Below are 15,723 nucleotides of genomic sequence, written 5' to 3' on the forward strand. Positions count from 1 at the left end.
GAAAAAAGAGCAACACGGGAGAATGTGCTCCTTTTCAGTGACACTTTAACCATAGTCGAACTTTTCTTAACACCTGGAGGCTCTGCGGCAGTCAAAACACTTTTGTCTTGTGTGGGTTGCTGGGAATCTCAACTCAACTCAACCACGGCTATACAAAGTGCTGTACAAAAAAGAATTCATACAACAACAAACAATAGATTAATAATGAAAACAGTAGAAAGCACAAAAAGAGTCAAACTAAAAGTCAAGTCTCATCCTGAGTCAAAAGAATGAGTTTTAAGACGAGTTGTGGGCAGCGAGGGCTTGACGAACGTTCAGCGAGGAAAACCACATTTTTTGGCTACATGTGAGAAAGCAAACAAAGGCAATTTCATATTCATATCTCAACAAATACACACACACACACACACACACACCAGTGACAGCACTGGAATAAAAAAAAAAACATGATCACCAATTCTGTAAAGCGCACAGATTTAAAACATGAGCCTAAACCTTACAACTAAATCACAACCGACAGATTATCCACTCCACTTGTATCATCAGAGGCAAATGCAGGGACAGTTGCCATGGCAACTCGTCTATTTACAGTCCACTGTAGCACTACGGTTAACTCCTTTTTCAAGCCAGCACATAAACGAGAAATATCATTCACATATGTTTTCAACATGAAAACGCAGTGCGAGGACATCTCCGCATGCCTCCTACTTAAAAAGGCAACAAGTTACTGTGTCGACCACGCACCAATCATGAGCGCATATCAAGCAGGTGAAAAGGGTGAAACACATTGTAAATGTGTGTGTCATTTCAACTCTATCGCCTTCTGTCTCTCCATCTTTCGACTTGACCCTCCCCTGTGCCCATCTGTTGAGGTCAGAAGAGTGCAAGAGTTACCTTTACGCCATATGCTATGTCCACCTGGAGTTACTTAAACAATCACACGCACATACACACACACATAAACACAAGCACGCACACGTACAGAAAAGAACAGCAATTTTAAAAGTAACTCACCCATATTTCTGCCATGGCAATAGCCTAACATGAAGGCTAACTAAATTGATGGAAATGCTTCTGGCGAATTCCAAACCACCAGAGGCACTTTACAGTGTGTCCCAGGGCCCCTGCGTCACTCACTCACTCTGACCGAGTCAGTCATGCACGCTCAACACAAGGCACATGCTCAAGTGTTTGTCTTGAACTCTGGCTTTTGTTCAACTGTCTGCTCTGTGAAAATGACTTCAGAGGGCCCTGAGTACAAGAGGGCAAGCTGGGGCTGGACAGGCAGGGGAGGGAGGGAGGACGCCCCTGCTCGGGGGCGGGGAAAACACAGGCACACGTGTGCGCACGCACACACACACACACACACACACACACACACACACACACACACACACACACACACACACACACGAGAGGAGACAGTGCCGCACCAGGTCGAGCAGTCAGATATTTTCCCCTGCAATATATATTCTGTATTGGATGCTCTCAAATTATGGTCATGGGACACTCATTTTGATCGTCTTAAATTATTATTTTTTTTTAATCAAATGGGATAGTTTCACTTCACCCACAACCCTCAACAGAGACTGGATAATATATTTAATTCATAGTCTCGATTCTGTCGTGATATTATAATGTGATAATTTTCCCATAGGTGGACAAAAAAAGTCCAATGCTGAATGGATCAAAGGTGAGATAAATAAAAATGGATATTGTGGTGTATATAATGTTTCTTACATTATCGAATCCCTTCAAAATTGATACAGACAAGTCGGCTGTTGATGTCGCAATGTTTCATATTGGCGTTCTCTTTTTGGGTCACTACACAAATGTCAAATGTCATTAGCACAATGTCTGGGATTGTTTTTTTCCAAATACGGTTCAACGACGATTCAGAAGCATAAAATATCGATACTTGCGATGTCTTGGATCATTTTCTATGAAGTTTCTGGAGCGGTATACAAGCATCATCAATATCATGACAATATGATTTTTCTTGCCCCCTGATACAAACTATAACTGGCCACAGCTTTATTGGCCTGGATTTTCATTTGGTATATATCTTTGGCATTATCTACATATCAGAGTAATATTCTTTTGTGAGTTCGTTTGTGATCATGACCTTGACAACACAATAAGTGAGCCACGACCTGAGCAATGGGCCTGCAGCAGTGATGGGTGAGTCACTTATAAAAGCGAGTGAAAATAAAGTCAACCGGATGACGATAGCCATTTTCCGTTATCTCATTATCGAGTTTTAGCAAGAGTGAGGCAACATATACTGTATCCCTGTGAATGACACAGACTTAAAAGCTTTCAGCTTTTACTCCCCATCCCAGAAGAAATATTATTCAACTGGTGAGACGATGAAAAAGAGCAGAAGGCACCAGAGGACAACTCAGCGTATGATACTGAGCATTCTCTTTACATAGACGTGACTTCTGAAGTTATGGATTACCAACGTGTGACTTTCCATCCATTTCAGAGTGTAAACGCCTGGGAGGGAAGCATCATACCTCTGTTTATTCTCACTGCAAGCGACTTACGGACAAGAACATATCATCCGTCAGCTTTGTTTTGTCGTAAATATGACACTTTTAAGCATGGATGATATTTAAAAAACAGACACTTACCCACTTTTCTGTGGCACCAACGTAGAATCAAGGGCCACTTCCGTGCTTTCCTTTGCAGGGTTTTCAGGTTTCTCTTCTGGATGTTCACCGATTGGCTTGTTTGGTTCGAGGTGTTCTGTTATTTTCAGACTTTTTTCAAAAGATTCTTGCTCCAGTTTACTCTCGTTGAGTTCCACGAGCTCACCTGGGATCTTTACTGGTTTTGAGAGCTCACTTAGATCCGCTGATATTTTTGCCCTACTTATCGAATACTCTTCTATACACTCTTCTTCTCTTTTGACAATTTCTGTCACCTTTCGGCCCTCTTCTAGCTGTCCTGCACGAGCCAGTTCAGCATGTGACGTTATGGTGTCTGTTTGTTCTTGAGGGATCTCCTCTGGCTCCAGAGGAATGGCTCCGGCCTCAGTAGGAATGAGAAACTCTTGCTGAGGAGACTCCAAAGATGGGAGGGCTCTGAGAAAACAAAATGAGAAAAAGGAGGAGTGGGATAATCATTTAATTTTACACCACATGCATGAGGAGTGACTGACAATCGACAATTGTGTATGTCGGTCAAGGTACAGCAGCTTGTTTAGTTTACACGAGCGCTTGAAACATGTGAGTGTTGGATTCTGTCAAATTGTGCACGCTGTGTGAAAAAGGGGGAAAAAGGCCCATTCAAGTCGTGGAGAGATGTCGCTAGTGATGTCATCCTTTCGATATAAAGGGCTGCATTACTTCCATCAGGCCCCAACATCTGCCCTCAGCTTTCATCAACACAAAGTGCAGCAGTGTACTTACCTCCTCATTCATATTCATTGTAAGCCTCTTTTCTTCAACAAAACTCCACACAAGTGTTGAACATAGTGTCACTGCATGACATGCGTACAAATGCAGCCACGCAAAACAGATTTGAAAGTACTGAATGGTTCGAAAGGCATTTTTTTTACACTGTACAAAAATCATTAGGTGTGCTTTATTTTGCATCAGGTTTATTGTTGAAAAAGGTGCAAGAATCCCAAGAATGTACAAACACCAGTCACTTTATAGAGTAGACCTGCAAAATGTGGATAAAAAAAACGATGCTTTTACAAATGTAATAAATGCACAGCTCTGATTGTGACAGTTGGAGTGAGTGAACAAAATGTTGATTGTTGTGGTTATGGAACTGTGACACATCGCACTGAATCCTGTGTAATATTCATTTACCGGTAGTTAAGGAAGTTAACAAGAAGATCAACGATTTGGAGTGGGTGGGGCACAAAAAAACTCCAGTCAATGAAAAGAGATTTCTCTGTTCGTTGTTCATTCCACTGCTCTAATTGCAAAAAAGGCCTTTCGCTTATAGCATATAAGCTTACATTTGAAAGCCCCACACGCGCTTTTGTTTACCTTGGTATTTCTGCGCTCTCTTGTTCAGTCTGCGCATCGGAAACAGCTTCTCTGAGAGCCGTGATCCAGTTTGGGTCTGGTTCTTGCGTCGTGAGTCCAGCAGAATTGTCTGATATATGGGATGCTTCTGTGTCCGTGCGGGCATGTTCAAAATCAGAGTCACAGCGGGGAGGGTGTACCACATCATCAGCCGGCGGCATTGGCAAGGAGATGAGATTGGGAAGTTTCTCACTTTGGGGGAACGCTGCCCGAGAGCGCATTGGATCATCATCTTGTGTCTTTGATGAAACACTTGGTGTGTCTTTGGCGACGTTGGGTTGTGGATTACGAGTTGGTTCGTCATGATCCATTGTCTGATTGAAATTGCAATCATGGTGACAAGCGTGGTTTGAGACGTTCGCAGATGATGGCTCGTGATCTTGAGCAACAACTGTTACACGAGGTCCATTCTTTTTTGTGGCCTTATCGTCCTGGACTTTAACCTCACTTGTTCCCTGCATTGAGAAATCTGCAATTTCTTCATCTACAGCGACTTTATTTCTCCCTGTAGTCTCGTCTACATGCGGTTCTTTTATGGGCCTTTGTGCGACTGAAGCATTTTGTGGGGCTGAGCTAATATTGCAGCATTGCGACTCAAGAGACTTACATATTCTATCCGGGATTTTATACTTCTCAGTTTCACTTAGACTAACAGCTGCATCATACTCATTACTACGGGTGCTTTCTTTTTCCGAAATGGACAATCCCAAAGGTGAAATATCAAGATCATCTAAAAAAGGCTCGGCATTTACAGCGTTGCCTCGTAAGCCGAAATCATTTCCTTCAAGCTCTTCTAATAAATCTGAATGTTTGCTTTCTGTCTTAGCTTGACTCTCCATACTATTCCGAAATTCCTTGTTATGCAATAAATCTGTTCCTGAGCCCTCCTCTGCCAAACCACACGTATCATGACTCATCTCATGCCCAAACTTGTCCACGTGAGCCTTTTTTGTTTGCTCTAAAATATTTTGTCCAGTTGAGTGTCTGCTATCAGTTAAATCACAGACACTCACTTGTGATTCCTTTATTTCAAATTTCTCTCCACCAACAATACCGCCGTCTTCTCTTGACAACTCACCCTGGCTTTCGGATTTCTCAAAGGATCCCCAGTCTCTTCCTACCACCTCTGTTACCTCAGGAAACAGTGCTTGGATTGCTTTGACTTGGCTGTTAGTCTTTGCTCCCTCTTCAAATGCCTCCACGCAACCAGCTGGCAATCCATCTGTGGAATACTTGGATAGCAAATCTTGCTCCGGTTGCTCCTGTTGCCAAGCCAAACTGTTCAATTCAGGGTTTGAACTAAAATCGGTTGCTGAGTCCCTGTTGTCCTGGTGCTCCACTGTTTCTGCCAAAATTTGGGGCAAATACTGGTCGAAAACATGAAGTTCACTTTGTATATTTGATTCCAAATTATCCACAATATTTGGTTCTGTACTACGGATGTCGAATTTATGTGACTGTGACAGGTCTCCAATTGCCTCTTTAGCATCTTTATCCGAGTCTTCATTCTGTTGTGGTGTCATATTTCCGATGGGCAGTTTGCTAGCATCTACTGTTTCCTTTTGATTATTGAGCTCCTTGGTTTTGCATTTGAGTGACATGGATGTTTTGTCACTCATGTTCTGTTTCTCCTTGACGCCGCATAGCTCAGTGTTCTCACACGTCCCATTGGGCTTGTCAGAGCTGAGTGGGCAAATGTCAATAATGACGTTGGGCGTTGCATGAGTCACATCATGAGAGGTATAATTTCCCAGTTCACAGTCTGGATGTTGTTTTTCCTCTTCCAAAGGTGTCACTTTGTAGTCAGATGGCAGAGTGGCGACACACTCTGTATCATTTCTCCCCTCTTGTATCAAACACATTCTTGCTACTTCATCATTAGCTTCTTCACATTCCTGATTGTCTACTAAAGACAGATGTGTCTCAGTACTGTGACAGTTAGCATTGTCTTTACCAATTCCTTCAGAAAAAGAAACCTCAAATTCATCAACCGCGTCCAAGTCACTTAACAAAAGGCCTCTAGGTTGCAGCATTGACGTAGAATGACTCGCATTTTGCTCGCAAACAGAAATGGACTGCTCAGTGGCCATCACCCCTGAAACTCCTGACCCACCCCTTCTGAGGCCAAAGAGAGTCACAGACTTCAAGTCCTGCCTCGAGTCAACCGGCTCTGTGCTAGCTAGTGCATGAGCGGGTTGATCAAACTCAGCAACAGGCTGACAGCTGAGATGTCTGAGTTTTGTCTGAGGAGAGACAGAGCAGGCTAACATCCCAGTTTCAGAATTAGCGATGGAATCAAGATCACTGGGAAGTTGTCTATCGGGAGACTTCGTCAAGACATCTCCTATTAGCTTCAAGGTAGCATTACTGACAGAACTTTCTCTTTCTTTGACCACAAATACATCACTTCGTATCTCCTCCGGGTTGTCAGATTTAATTGGTTCTTTGCTATCCATTTTGATCTCAGGTGTGTTAAATTCTCTTGGGGTTAGACACAAAACGTCAATGGCCTTTTCTGTCACAACTTCTTGCTGCTTTGTTAACATCTGATCCGTTTTTTCGCATGGTTGTTCACCAGTTGACTTTGTTCTTTCGAGGTGCTTTGTTGTCCAATCACTTTGTTCTGATGACTCCTTTGTTGCTTTATTTAATTCATTCTCTGTGAGTTCTCTAGGCTCTTCAGCACTTTTTGCTGATTCTGTATCAGCGCCTGTGGGAATTGTGGTGGTTTCAACACAGTCACCATGTTCTGCACGGCTAAGAGTTTTCTCGGTTGGTCTTTTTCTGTCTTCACCGGACGGATCGCTCTCAGCATTCTCGGATTTATCATGTGTACCCAAAAGAACGCCATTCTCTGACATTGGTGTGGCAATTTGAAACGCCGCGTCATCCTTGGCAAAAGATATGTCACTGCTGGTTTCCGGCTTCTTTAAGCTGAGGAAGTCTGGGTAAATATAGCTGGACTCAACAACAGGATGGTACAAACTCTCATGTACCGTCAACGGAGGCAATGAAGCACATCCCGAAGCCGGCATTGGCATGTTTCTCACCTCTCTAGTGACACTATGGTCTTCTTTCACACTGTCCACAAAGCGAACTCTGTTGCTGCCTCCAATTTGGTCATGTAATGACTTACCCACAGTGCTGTTAGGAGTCCGAGTTGGCTCTTGAATGTTGACTTCGCTCTTATTAGCAGTGGATTTGGGTGTGCCTGTTTCAGATCGGACCTGTTGATTGTCGCTCGCGGTAGTGAGTGAGGTTTCCGTGATCGCAGACACCTCACAAGTGGTTCCTGAACACAGTGTCTCCTCAGACTTCAAATTGTGCTGGGTGCTGACTCCACTTTCTGCATTGCTTTGTTCGCTCTGAGGTGGCAAAGGTGAAAATGCTGCAGTGAGGTCCTCCTTAGTGCAAAGGCTGTCTGTGATCGTGTCACCGGTGCTCGGTGACTTCGCACACGACTCTGCAACATCAGCGGCTGGACACGGCTTCTTTTCAGCTACCGACGCCCCACTAGCAGCCCCCTCTGGAAGACTGAGTGAACTGCACTCAGCCACTCCTCCCTCCAGTCCTGCAGTACAATCACTCAGATGATCGCCACTAGCTAGTATCCCATGGGGAAAATTATTAACATTTTCTTCAAAACACATCGGCTCCTTTTCTCTATCGCCCTCTCCTGTTGGAGAGATCGCTGCACTGCTCGTCTCCTTCTCTCCTTTTGAACAACTCTCAGCCGAAGCGTGTGGCATTCTGCTGTCGCAGCTTTCCTCACTAACAGCCCGGCTCCGTTCGCTTGGGAAACGAGGTGTACAACAGACAGATGAAAGCTGGATGCTAGTATCCAAGAGGCTCTTCCTCTCTCCGTTTCCCTCCGGCTGTCTTCCTGACTCTCCCTTCCCGATGCCTGCGATAGCTTTGGTAGCTACTCCCTCCAATGAATCACAGCTCACGCGTTCTCCCTCACTTTTTATCACTTCTCGCATCGTGGGTGTTGTTAGTGGCAACGCAGCAACCTCCACGAAAGCATCTTCAATGGCCCTCTCCACGCAACTCTCTCCCACACAAGCGGGGATGCTGCAAAATGAGCTCTCCAGTTTGTGTATCTGTGCTTCAGTGGAAACATTATCCTCCCGTGATTGATATTCTGAAGCCTTATCGAGAACATCAACATGTGTTATCCTTTGCTTATTAATGAGACTTTCAGTTGTGGATTGTGTCCTCTGTGGGATGCTGCCAGTCTTGTTATTTTTTCCACACTGAGCATCTGTTACATTTATGTCATCAGACTGATTAGCATGTGAAGAAACAAGACTGAATGTAGAACAGGCCAAGTCGATAAAATGACCCTGCTGGCTATGAGATGAGTGGGAGGGGCTTGGCGTTCCCTTGCAACAAAAGCCATCATTAAGCTGCGCTCCGCACATCATAGTCTCTCTGTCTGACCCCAAAGACGCATTTGGCTCTGGCTGACAGTGATTGCCCGTATTTATGAATGAGACGGACTGCAATTCCTTTTCTGCTTCTGCTGCCATCCTGTCCTCCACTTTGGTTTTGTTGTTCAACTCCACCCTTTTCTTTTTCTTGTGGTTCTTTTTGTCTCTCTTTTTCATCCTTCTGTTCTGCGCAGGCTCACACTGTTCGTTGCTTGCAGAAATCATTTGTGCGTCGTCTTCAGCGTGACTATTTGATCCTGCTTCCTCCAGTCCATCTTGCTTCTCAGAATAATGACTTTTAGACTCTGAAAAGTCGTTAACAGAATAATTTGCGTCAGCGTTACTTGGATTTATAGTGGAAGTAGGAATCCGAGTTCCAATTTTTAAGTCGACGTCTTCATTTAGAGCACCGTCTTCCTCCACATTGTTCCTATTTAAATCCTGTGTGCTAATATCTCCAGTGGCTGCGTGACAATCAACATTTGCTTCATTCAGGATGGCACCCTCAGCCATTTGCTTAAATGGTGACTTTTCTGAATGTGAATCAGGACCTGTTTGATTCTGCTCTGCCTCCTTCGTTATTTCTTCTGGCACAGGATTTTCTCTTCCAAGTATGTAGTCCCTGAAACTAAACACAACTGTATCCATCTGGCTGCTCCTCGTCTCACTGTTTCCATGTGTACTTTTGTTTATGAGCTTGCCGTTACCATGTCCAGACCGGTCCGCCACATGAGGCAGTGATGATGACTCATCACACTTTGTAACTGTGGCCGGTCCAGGTTTCCGATCCTCTTCGTCAACTTTTTCATGCTTGGTGCTGATGGGCTCTTTCAGATGAGAAACGCTCAGTGAGGCCATTTGTTCCTCACATTCCTGAAAGGCCGCCAGGAGCTCCTGGTCGAGAAGCGCACGCGAAGGAGGGGTCAAGTGTTGGCCAACTGGATGAGGTGTGGCAAGTGGTTGAGGTGACAGCGGGGCATCTGCGAGGAGTGGGTCGGCGCCGTGAGGCCTGAGACGAGGGTAGGGTGGCATAGTTAAGAGTGTGGACTTGCAGACGCACAGCTGCTCATTCCATGATTCCACACAAAGCTGCTTGTAGTTGACAAGGCTCATGCTCAAGCACTGCACTCACGCGTGTGCACGCACAAAGCGACTTTAGTTGAAAGGCCTATCATATACCAGCCAGTTCAAAACAGTTGCTTGTTAATAAATAACAGCCCTTCCTTCACTCTCTGACCGCAGCATTTTTGAGAAAGTACATTCGTTGTTAAAGCCCACCTTTCCATGTTACAGAATTCCAGGATTAACGTTACAAACGGTACACAAACCAATCGATTATTGAAGCACTGACAAAGGATTACAAAACACCCGAGTTTAATAATGCAACTGTTAGACCACAGCTTAGCCCTATTAAGGCGTTCTACACAATGCTGTGGGATCACCTGAACCTCTGCGATCCATTCTCTACTTGACTCAAGAGGGACAACTTAGGTACCATTAACTGCACTGCATCATGACCAGCCGGACTAAACTCTCTGTAGACATTATTAGGTCCACCCGCAGAATATAAAAATACAATCATAAAATATTCAGAATTATCCTGATAATAATTCTCTTTTTTTGATTGACAATATCGGTTAATTTAACAATGTTTATCATGATGTCTCCTAATCAAACTCTTCTATTGGACATACTTTCTCACACTGATTTGTAATCTATGCCACCTATTTGTTTTATTTTTATTTTCTCACATTATTTATTCAACTAAAACTGTTTTTAATACCTGCTGATTTAATCTTGAGTTTAAAATATGAGTTGCTTTTGGCAGACTGGATGAAGTTTATGTGGCCCTAACGGACACAACCTTGCAGTTTATTTTACTGTGGTACAAACAAAATGACAATAAATCTTCATTTTAGTGGCGTAGCATTGCGTTGAATCATAATCAGAGCTATTTCTAAAGCTTTTTATGAGCCTATATGGCTCTTGTACTGGATCTTATTAATGGTATGTAGGTGAGCCGAATGTGGCGGCTTGTCTCGTCAGGACAAATTTTACAGTCTGCGAAATGTTGATCTAACATGATGAAATAGTACGTCATAATCACAGTAAGGGGCTGCACGTTTTTTATCGGAAAGCTGTGACAAAAAGTGTTACTTTTGGCATCTGGTTTTAATTAGTAATGATTGTTCTTGAATATGCAGTACAAATCCTATACAGTACTCTCCTTGTTAGAGGAAGCAGCATAAAATAGACAGCTAGAACTCTGCATGAATAATCCATTTTTTTTCCTCAATGGATTAATACATATATTGAAATTAGCCCATTTAAGACCACATACTGTACCCAATCTACCAAGTTGTTTTGGTAAAACAACTCAGGTTAATATTAATGCACCCAAGCATTAAAGTGACGTATTTTTCAATCTTGCTTTGATGGGACAAAACCCACACAGCAAAGATGTACAGAATATCATACGCAAACATAAACATAACATTCCGTTAGCTTCCCCGTATCACTCCATGCACTCTGATAACATTACTCATCAGACAGTCCAGTACCTGCCATCTAGAACTACCAGAGGATGACTGACTTCCATGTGATGTTGCAAGCCAGCCAGCAGGGGGTTTACCTGCTCACATGACCCTTCTGCTGTGCTACTCTGAAGCCTGTTAACACAACCCCAGGACAAGCGCACATACACGTTCATACAGAAGAGAAAACAAATCAAAACCATTACCATTATTGAATATGTTGTGCAGATCTGCACTATTTACTCGCATCTATGTACAATTATACTGCACATATTATGAGAGCTTGTGTTAGTATTGATTGGATGATACAGGATGTGTTGTGCTCTCTAATTTAGGTATTTGACTCAATCCACATCACGTGAGTGGCAAAGGCATTTTACCGTAATTATTCAAAATGAGAGAAGAGTCCCAAAGGTGTTACGTGTTTGTGAGTATTTCGTAATATACAGTATATACATTTTTTTTCTAACCTCAAACATTTATAATGGAAATGTGATCATGATGGTGTAACTGGCATAACACATATTTTCCATCCCACACTCACCCTAGTGAGGACTCCCAGATGTTAAGGTCACTGGTAAAATCGAGACTGGGCAGTAGGTCATGGGGAAACTCCAGTTCCTCTTTGTCTTCAGGGGCTTCTGACGTACCTCTGCTCTCCTCTACACCGGAGATGACTGGGACATCTAGGAGCACTGGCTGGGAGAGCAAACTCTGCTGGCTAGTGGATGCCTGAGTCAACAGCACACCGGCGTTCTTCTGGGCTTCAGTCTGTAGGGAAGAAAAACAAAACAAAACAAAACACATCTGAGAGATACAGGTACAGGCACTCTACATAGGATAGTATTCCTCAGCGTTTTTGTTGGTTCACTATTCATAAATGTAACACTTTTTTTTCTAAGGAATCTATTGTATTTCTAGGTACTCACTGAATAACTCAGCTTTTTGCATTTTTGTTTCATGCTCTTTCTGAGATGCTCTAAGATGCCACAAAGATGCCGTAATTTGAAATAAATTTTATAACAACAGAGTATAGGTGCAAAGTATGACCATCTTAAAATTATTTTTAATAACTTTTAAACATTGTAAATTGTCATACAAGTATAAAAATAAGTGAACCACTGCAAATTGAGAGAGAAAAAAAAACTACCCAGCCTTTGAAGATACCTGACAGAAACAAAATAGAAAGGTGTTTGTAGAGTGATACTAATGGTCCGGTTACAGGCAAACAAACTAATACCACTGAAAGCCTTTGCTCTAAAGCTCCCTCGTGCAGCTGCGGGGTGTGATTTCATTTGCATGCACTGCGTGTTTATTCAAAGTGACAGGTACGGTGCAGGTGAATTTGGTGACAAGCTGACTGAATTAAGACTGGTTCAGTTCTTTGAGAAACAGTTCACTTAAAGCTGAAGTTAACAGAAGTAACAAAGACACAAGAAGCCAAACCAATCAAAGTATATGCTAAATGCTAACACAGCAACATCTCGAAAATTTTTAGATTAACATGTACTGTATACAATCAGATTAGCGCAGCAATCTACATAGCAAAATTGTTAGCACTGATGCTAATGCTAAAACAACATTTACTGATGTCCTGGCTGATTCACCTGTCTTTTTGACCGCGAAAGTCTCTGAGATAATAACAGATGTTATTCTGCTTTTAAGAAGTAATAATAATAATAATACATTTTATTTACAAGCGCCTTTCAGGACACCCAAGGACACTTTACAATAACAAAAAACACAAAACAATACGGGTTGAGCAGTGGCAGCCAAAAGTCTGCTATTTCAGGAAAAAAAAAACTAACTCTAGAGACAAATCCATTTTGGTTCTTTGAAAATAACATTTAGAACTACCGGGCGTTTTTTTTTTTCATTTATTTAAAAAAAGTATTGAGTGGTTCTAATGTTGAATGCCTTTTTCATGTTTGCGTGTTGGGGAAAATGTAAAAACAACTGCAGCTCCAACGCCAACAAAGATGAGTAAATAACTCCACCTATGTGTTAGGAAACATAATAAAGGTTTCAGCGTATAGCCTGCTGTGATGCACAGCTAATATTTACCGATAACTGATACGCCACAAGACCCAGTGTGCTTTCATAATAATGAAAACGAATACCTAAGCACCACAGCTCAACGTGCTATTTTAAACACCTGCAGACAAGTACTTTAATTAATTAAAAGCGGCCCATAATTGCAGTGGCCGGTTTTAAAGGTCAGAGTCACAGTTGCCATTGAGGAAAAACCAGCCAGGTGAGAAAAATCTCTGAGTAGACTAGATTTTTTTTTCTTTAATGTTTTGATTTTGAGGAAATGGTTAGACCCGGTAGTCCAGTGGTTAGGACGTCGGCTTCACAGTACAGAGGTACCGGGTTCGATTCCCGCTCCGGCCTCCCTGTGTGGAGTTTGCATGTTCTCCCTGGGCCTGCGTGGGTTTTCTCCGGATACTCCGGTTTCCTCCCACATTCCAAAAACATGCGTGGCAGGCGGATTGAACACTCTAAATTGTCCCTACGTGTAAGTGTGAGCGTGGTTGGTTGTTCGTCTCTGTGTGCCCTGCGATTGGCTGGCAACTGATTCAGGGTGTCCCCCGCCTACTGCCCAAAGACGGCTGGGATAGGCTTCAGCGACCCTAGTGAGGATTAAGCGGTTCGGAAAATGGATGGATGGATGGATGGATGGTTAGGGTGTCTATTTAAATGACCAGCAGCATTACTTTATTAATTATGAATGTTTAAATGCAGCGACAGCAGCTTGGACACATACACTGTAAGCGGCTAGTTTAAAATTTCTGTTTGTTGTCAGTTGAAAATAAAGGTCTCCATCATATTGTCATTTATGAGTTGGAGTTTTGGGGTGAAGTAAATCGGTGTAAATATGCAGTTCAGTTAAGGTGGAGTCAAAAGTGTGGTGAGGTGATTGGCATCACCCATATTGTGACCGTAATTAGTTTTGTTTGTACCAGGTCGTGTCTGATACGGATCGCAAAACTGCATGTTAGCATATTCATTTTAATTATTTGAATCCATTCATCCATCCATTTATTGTCTGCACCACTTATCCTCATTACATTCACAGGCAAAACCCTGGACAAGAGGGCGGGTCTACCCTGGACTAGTCGGCAGTCAATCACAGGGATGAAAGAAAAACAACCACTCACATTTTAAAGTGTTCAACCTACCATGCATGTTTTTGGAATGTGGGAGGAAACCGGAGTACCCGGAGAAAACCCACAAAGGCACAGGCATAACATGCTAACTCCACACAGGAAGACTTGATTTAAGATTTGAACCTCAAATCTCAAAAGTGTGAGGAAACTACCATATCACTCATAACCTGCTGACAGTTTTTGTTCTTGATATTCTCTTATTTTTAAAACCACACATCATATGGCCAGTTGTTCTCGTTGCTGCTCAATTATTGCATTTCCAAATGTAATCATAATGCCTTTATATTCTTTAGTTTCATTGTGATGATTATCTACCCCGGCTTACATAGTATATTGAATAAGATATATAGAAGACAGAATCATAGAATAATTACCACAAATTTATCATTGGATGCTTGCAATACTCTCCAGCACTCACCAAAGTTAGTTCTTAACTACCAGTACTGTAAATGAGAAACACTGGTGGAGTTCAACACAGCAACAGACTAAAACCGCAATTATCAAAACACTGCAAAACATTCTGACAGTGCCAATGAAAACTGGCCATTATCTACGTCAAGGCAGATTTCTAAATATGGCTCAGGTGCAAGTGTAGCCAATGACACCTCTGGTGGGTGCATGTTGTTGGTACAACTTCAACACTCATCTGCCTTCCTGAAGAGCAGCTAATGTCACTGTGGCAACTGTCCACTCAGCACTATAAGAGGCACAAGCAAGGTTACTGCAATACGCTTTCATTAAAGGCACATTTACTGTATGAAACCATTTGGAAGTTTGACAAAGCACAGTGCAGCACTCATTTCGGCCTGTCAAAATCCCTCATCACAGTACACTCTTGCTTTCACAAAACTTGAACGCAAATTAAAAGAATACAATTTGTCATTGGCCACTCGTTTACACATGAGGTGTTTCGCACATGACTGTTGTACAGCGTGCCCCTGCTTGCCCAGGAGACACTAACAGAACCTTGAAAATAGAGCACATGACAGTAGAAAAGATTCAGAATGTACTTACTCAATATGTTCAAGGATATTCTTTCCTTTCTGACCCTCCACTGCCTCAGCGGGCCAAGTGTGCTTTTTAGGAACACACAAACATGCTCCAACACATGCAGCCGCTCTCCTCTTCTTTCCTTGAGTTGTTTTGCCAGCCCCTTCTTCAGCTGCCTTATGCCGCCTCCCTTCTAAATTTCCATGTGCTTCCTCAAGATCTTTAACTGTACAAGCGCTTGTGTGCTGGTAGTATAAACACTGCTGCTGAATCACTTGACTGGCAGAAGGGAAGGGGTGGGAATTCTCCTCCCCCTTCCATTTTAGCACTGGTCCTACTCCCTTCTCTTCCTCAATTTGCCCTCGCCTTCATGCTGTACTCCTCCCTTTCCACATCTTTTCTAGAACACACCCTCTCTTCCCTTCTTGCGGTGTGTGTCTTCCAGCCGGATGCACAGTCTGACAGCTAGTGGTCATGCAGGTGAATGCTGGGAATTGGGCCAAGGGGCAGGCCTGTGGTGACACCCCGCCCCCTCCCCCAGGGAGAAGAT

The 15,723-nt window shown here is 43.0% G+C and overlaps 1 protein-coding gene across 12 annotated transcripts in view; it reads right to left on the minus strand.

Moving 5' to 3' along the window:
• The window catches only part of tacc2 (transforming, acidic coiled-coil containing protein 2), a 169,293-nt gene that overhangs the window by 146,692 nt on the left and 6,878 nt on the right, over positions 1–15,723 (minus strand). For 5 of the 12 annotated variants that reach the window (XR_007964708.1, XM_052079565.1, XM_052079564.1 and 2 more), the window contains exons 1-2: positions 4,008–7,149; positions 2,637–3,089 (exon numbers count right to left, since the gene is read on the minus strand). Coding sequence is in view for 11 of the 12 variants with exons in the window: in XM_052079565.1 (XP_051935525.1) it covers positions 2,637–3,089; positions 4,008–7,087 (3,533 nt within the window). In the remaining variant the exon portion in view is untranslated. Of the gene's footprint in view, positions 1–2,636; positions 3,090–4,007; positions 7,159–11,557; positions 11,785–15,723 lie in introns of those variants that run through there. The other 7 variants (XM_052079567.1, XM_052079568.1, XM_052079569.1 and 4 more) reach the window with 3 other exon arrangements.

The sequence above is a fragment of the Hippocampus zosterae genome, chromosome 11 (assembly GCF_025434085.1).
Source record: "Hippocampus zosterae strain Florida chromosome 11, ASM2543408v3, whole genome shotgun sequence".
Lineage (NCBI taxonomy): Eukaryota > Metazoa > Chordata > Actinopteri > Syngnathiformes > Syngnathidae > Hippocampus > Hippocampus zosterae.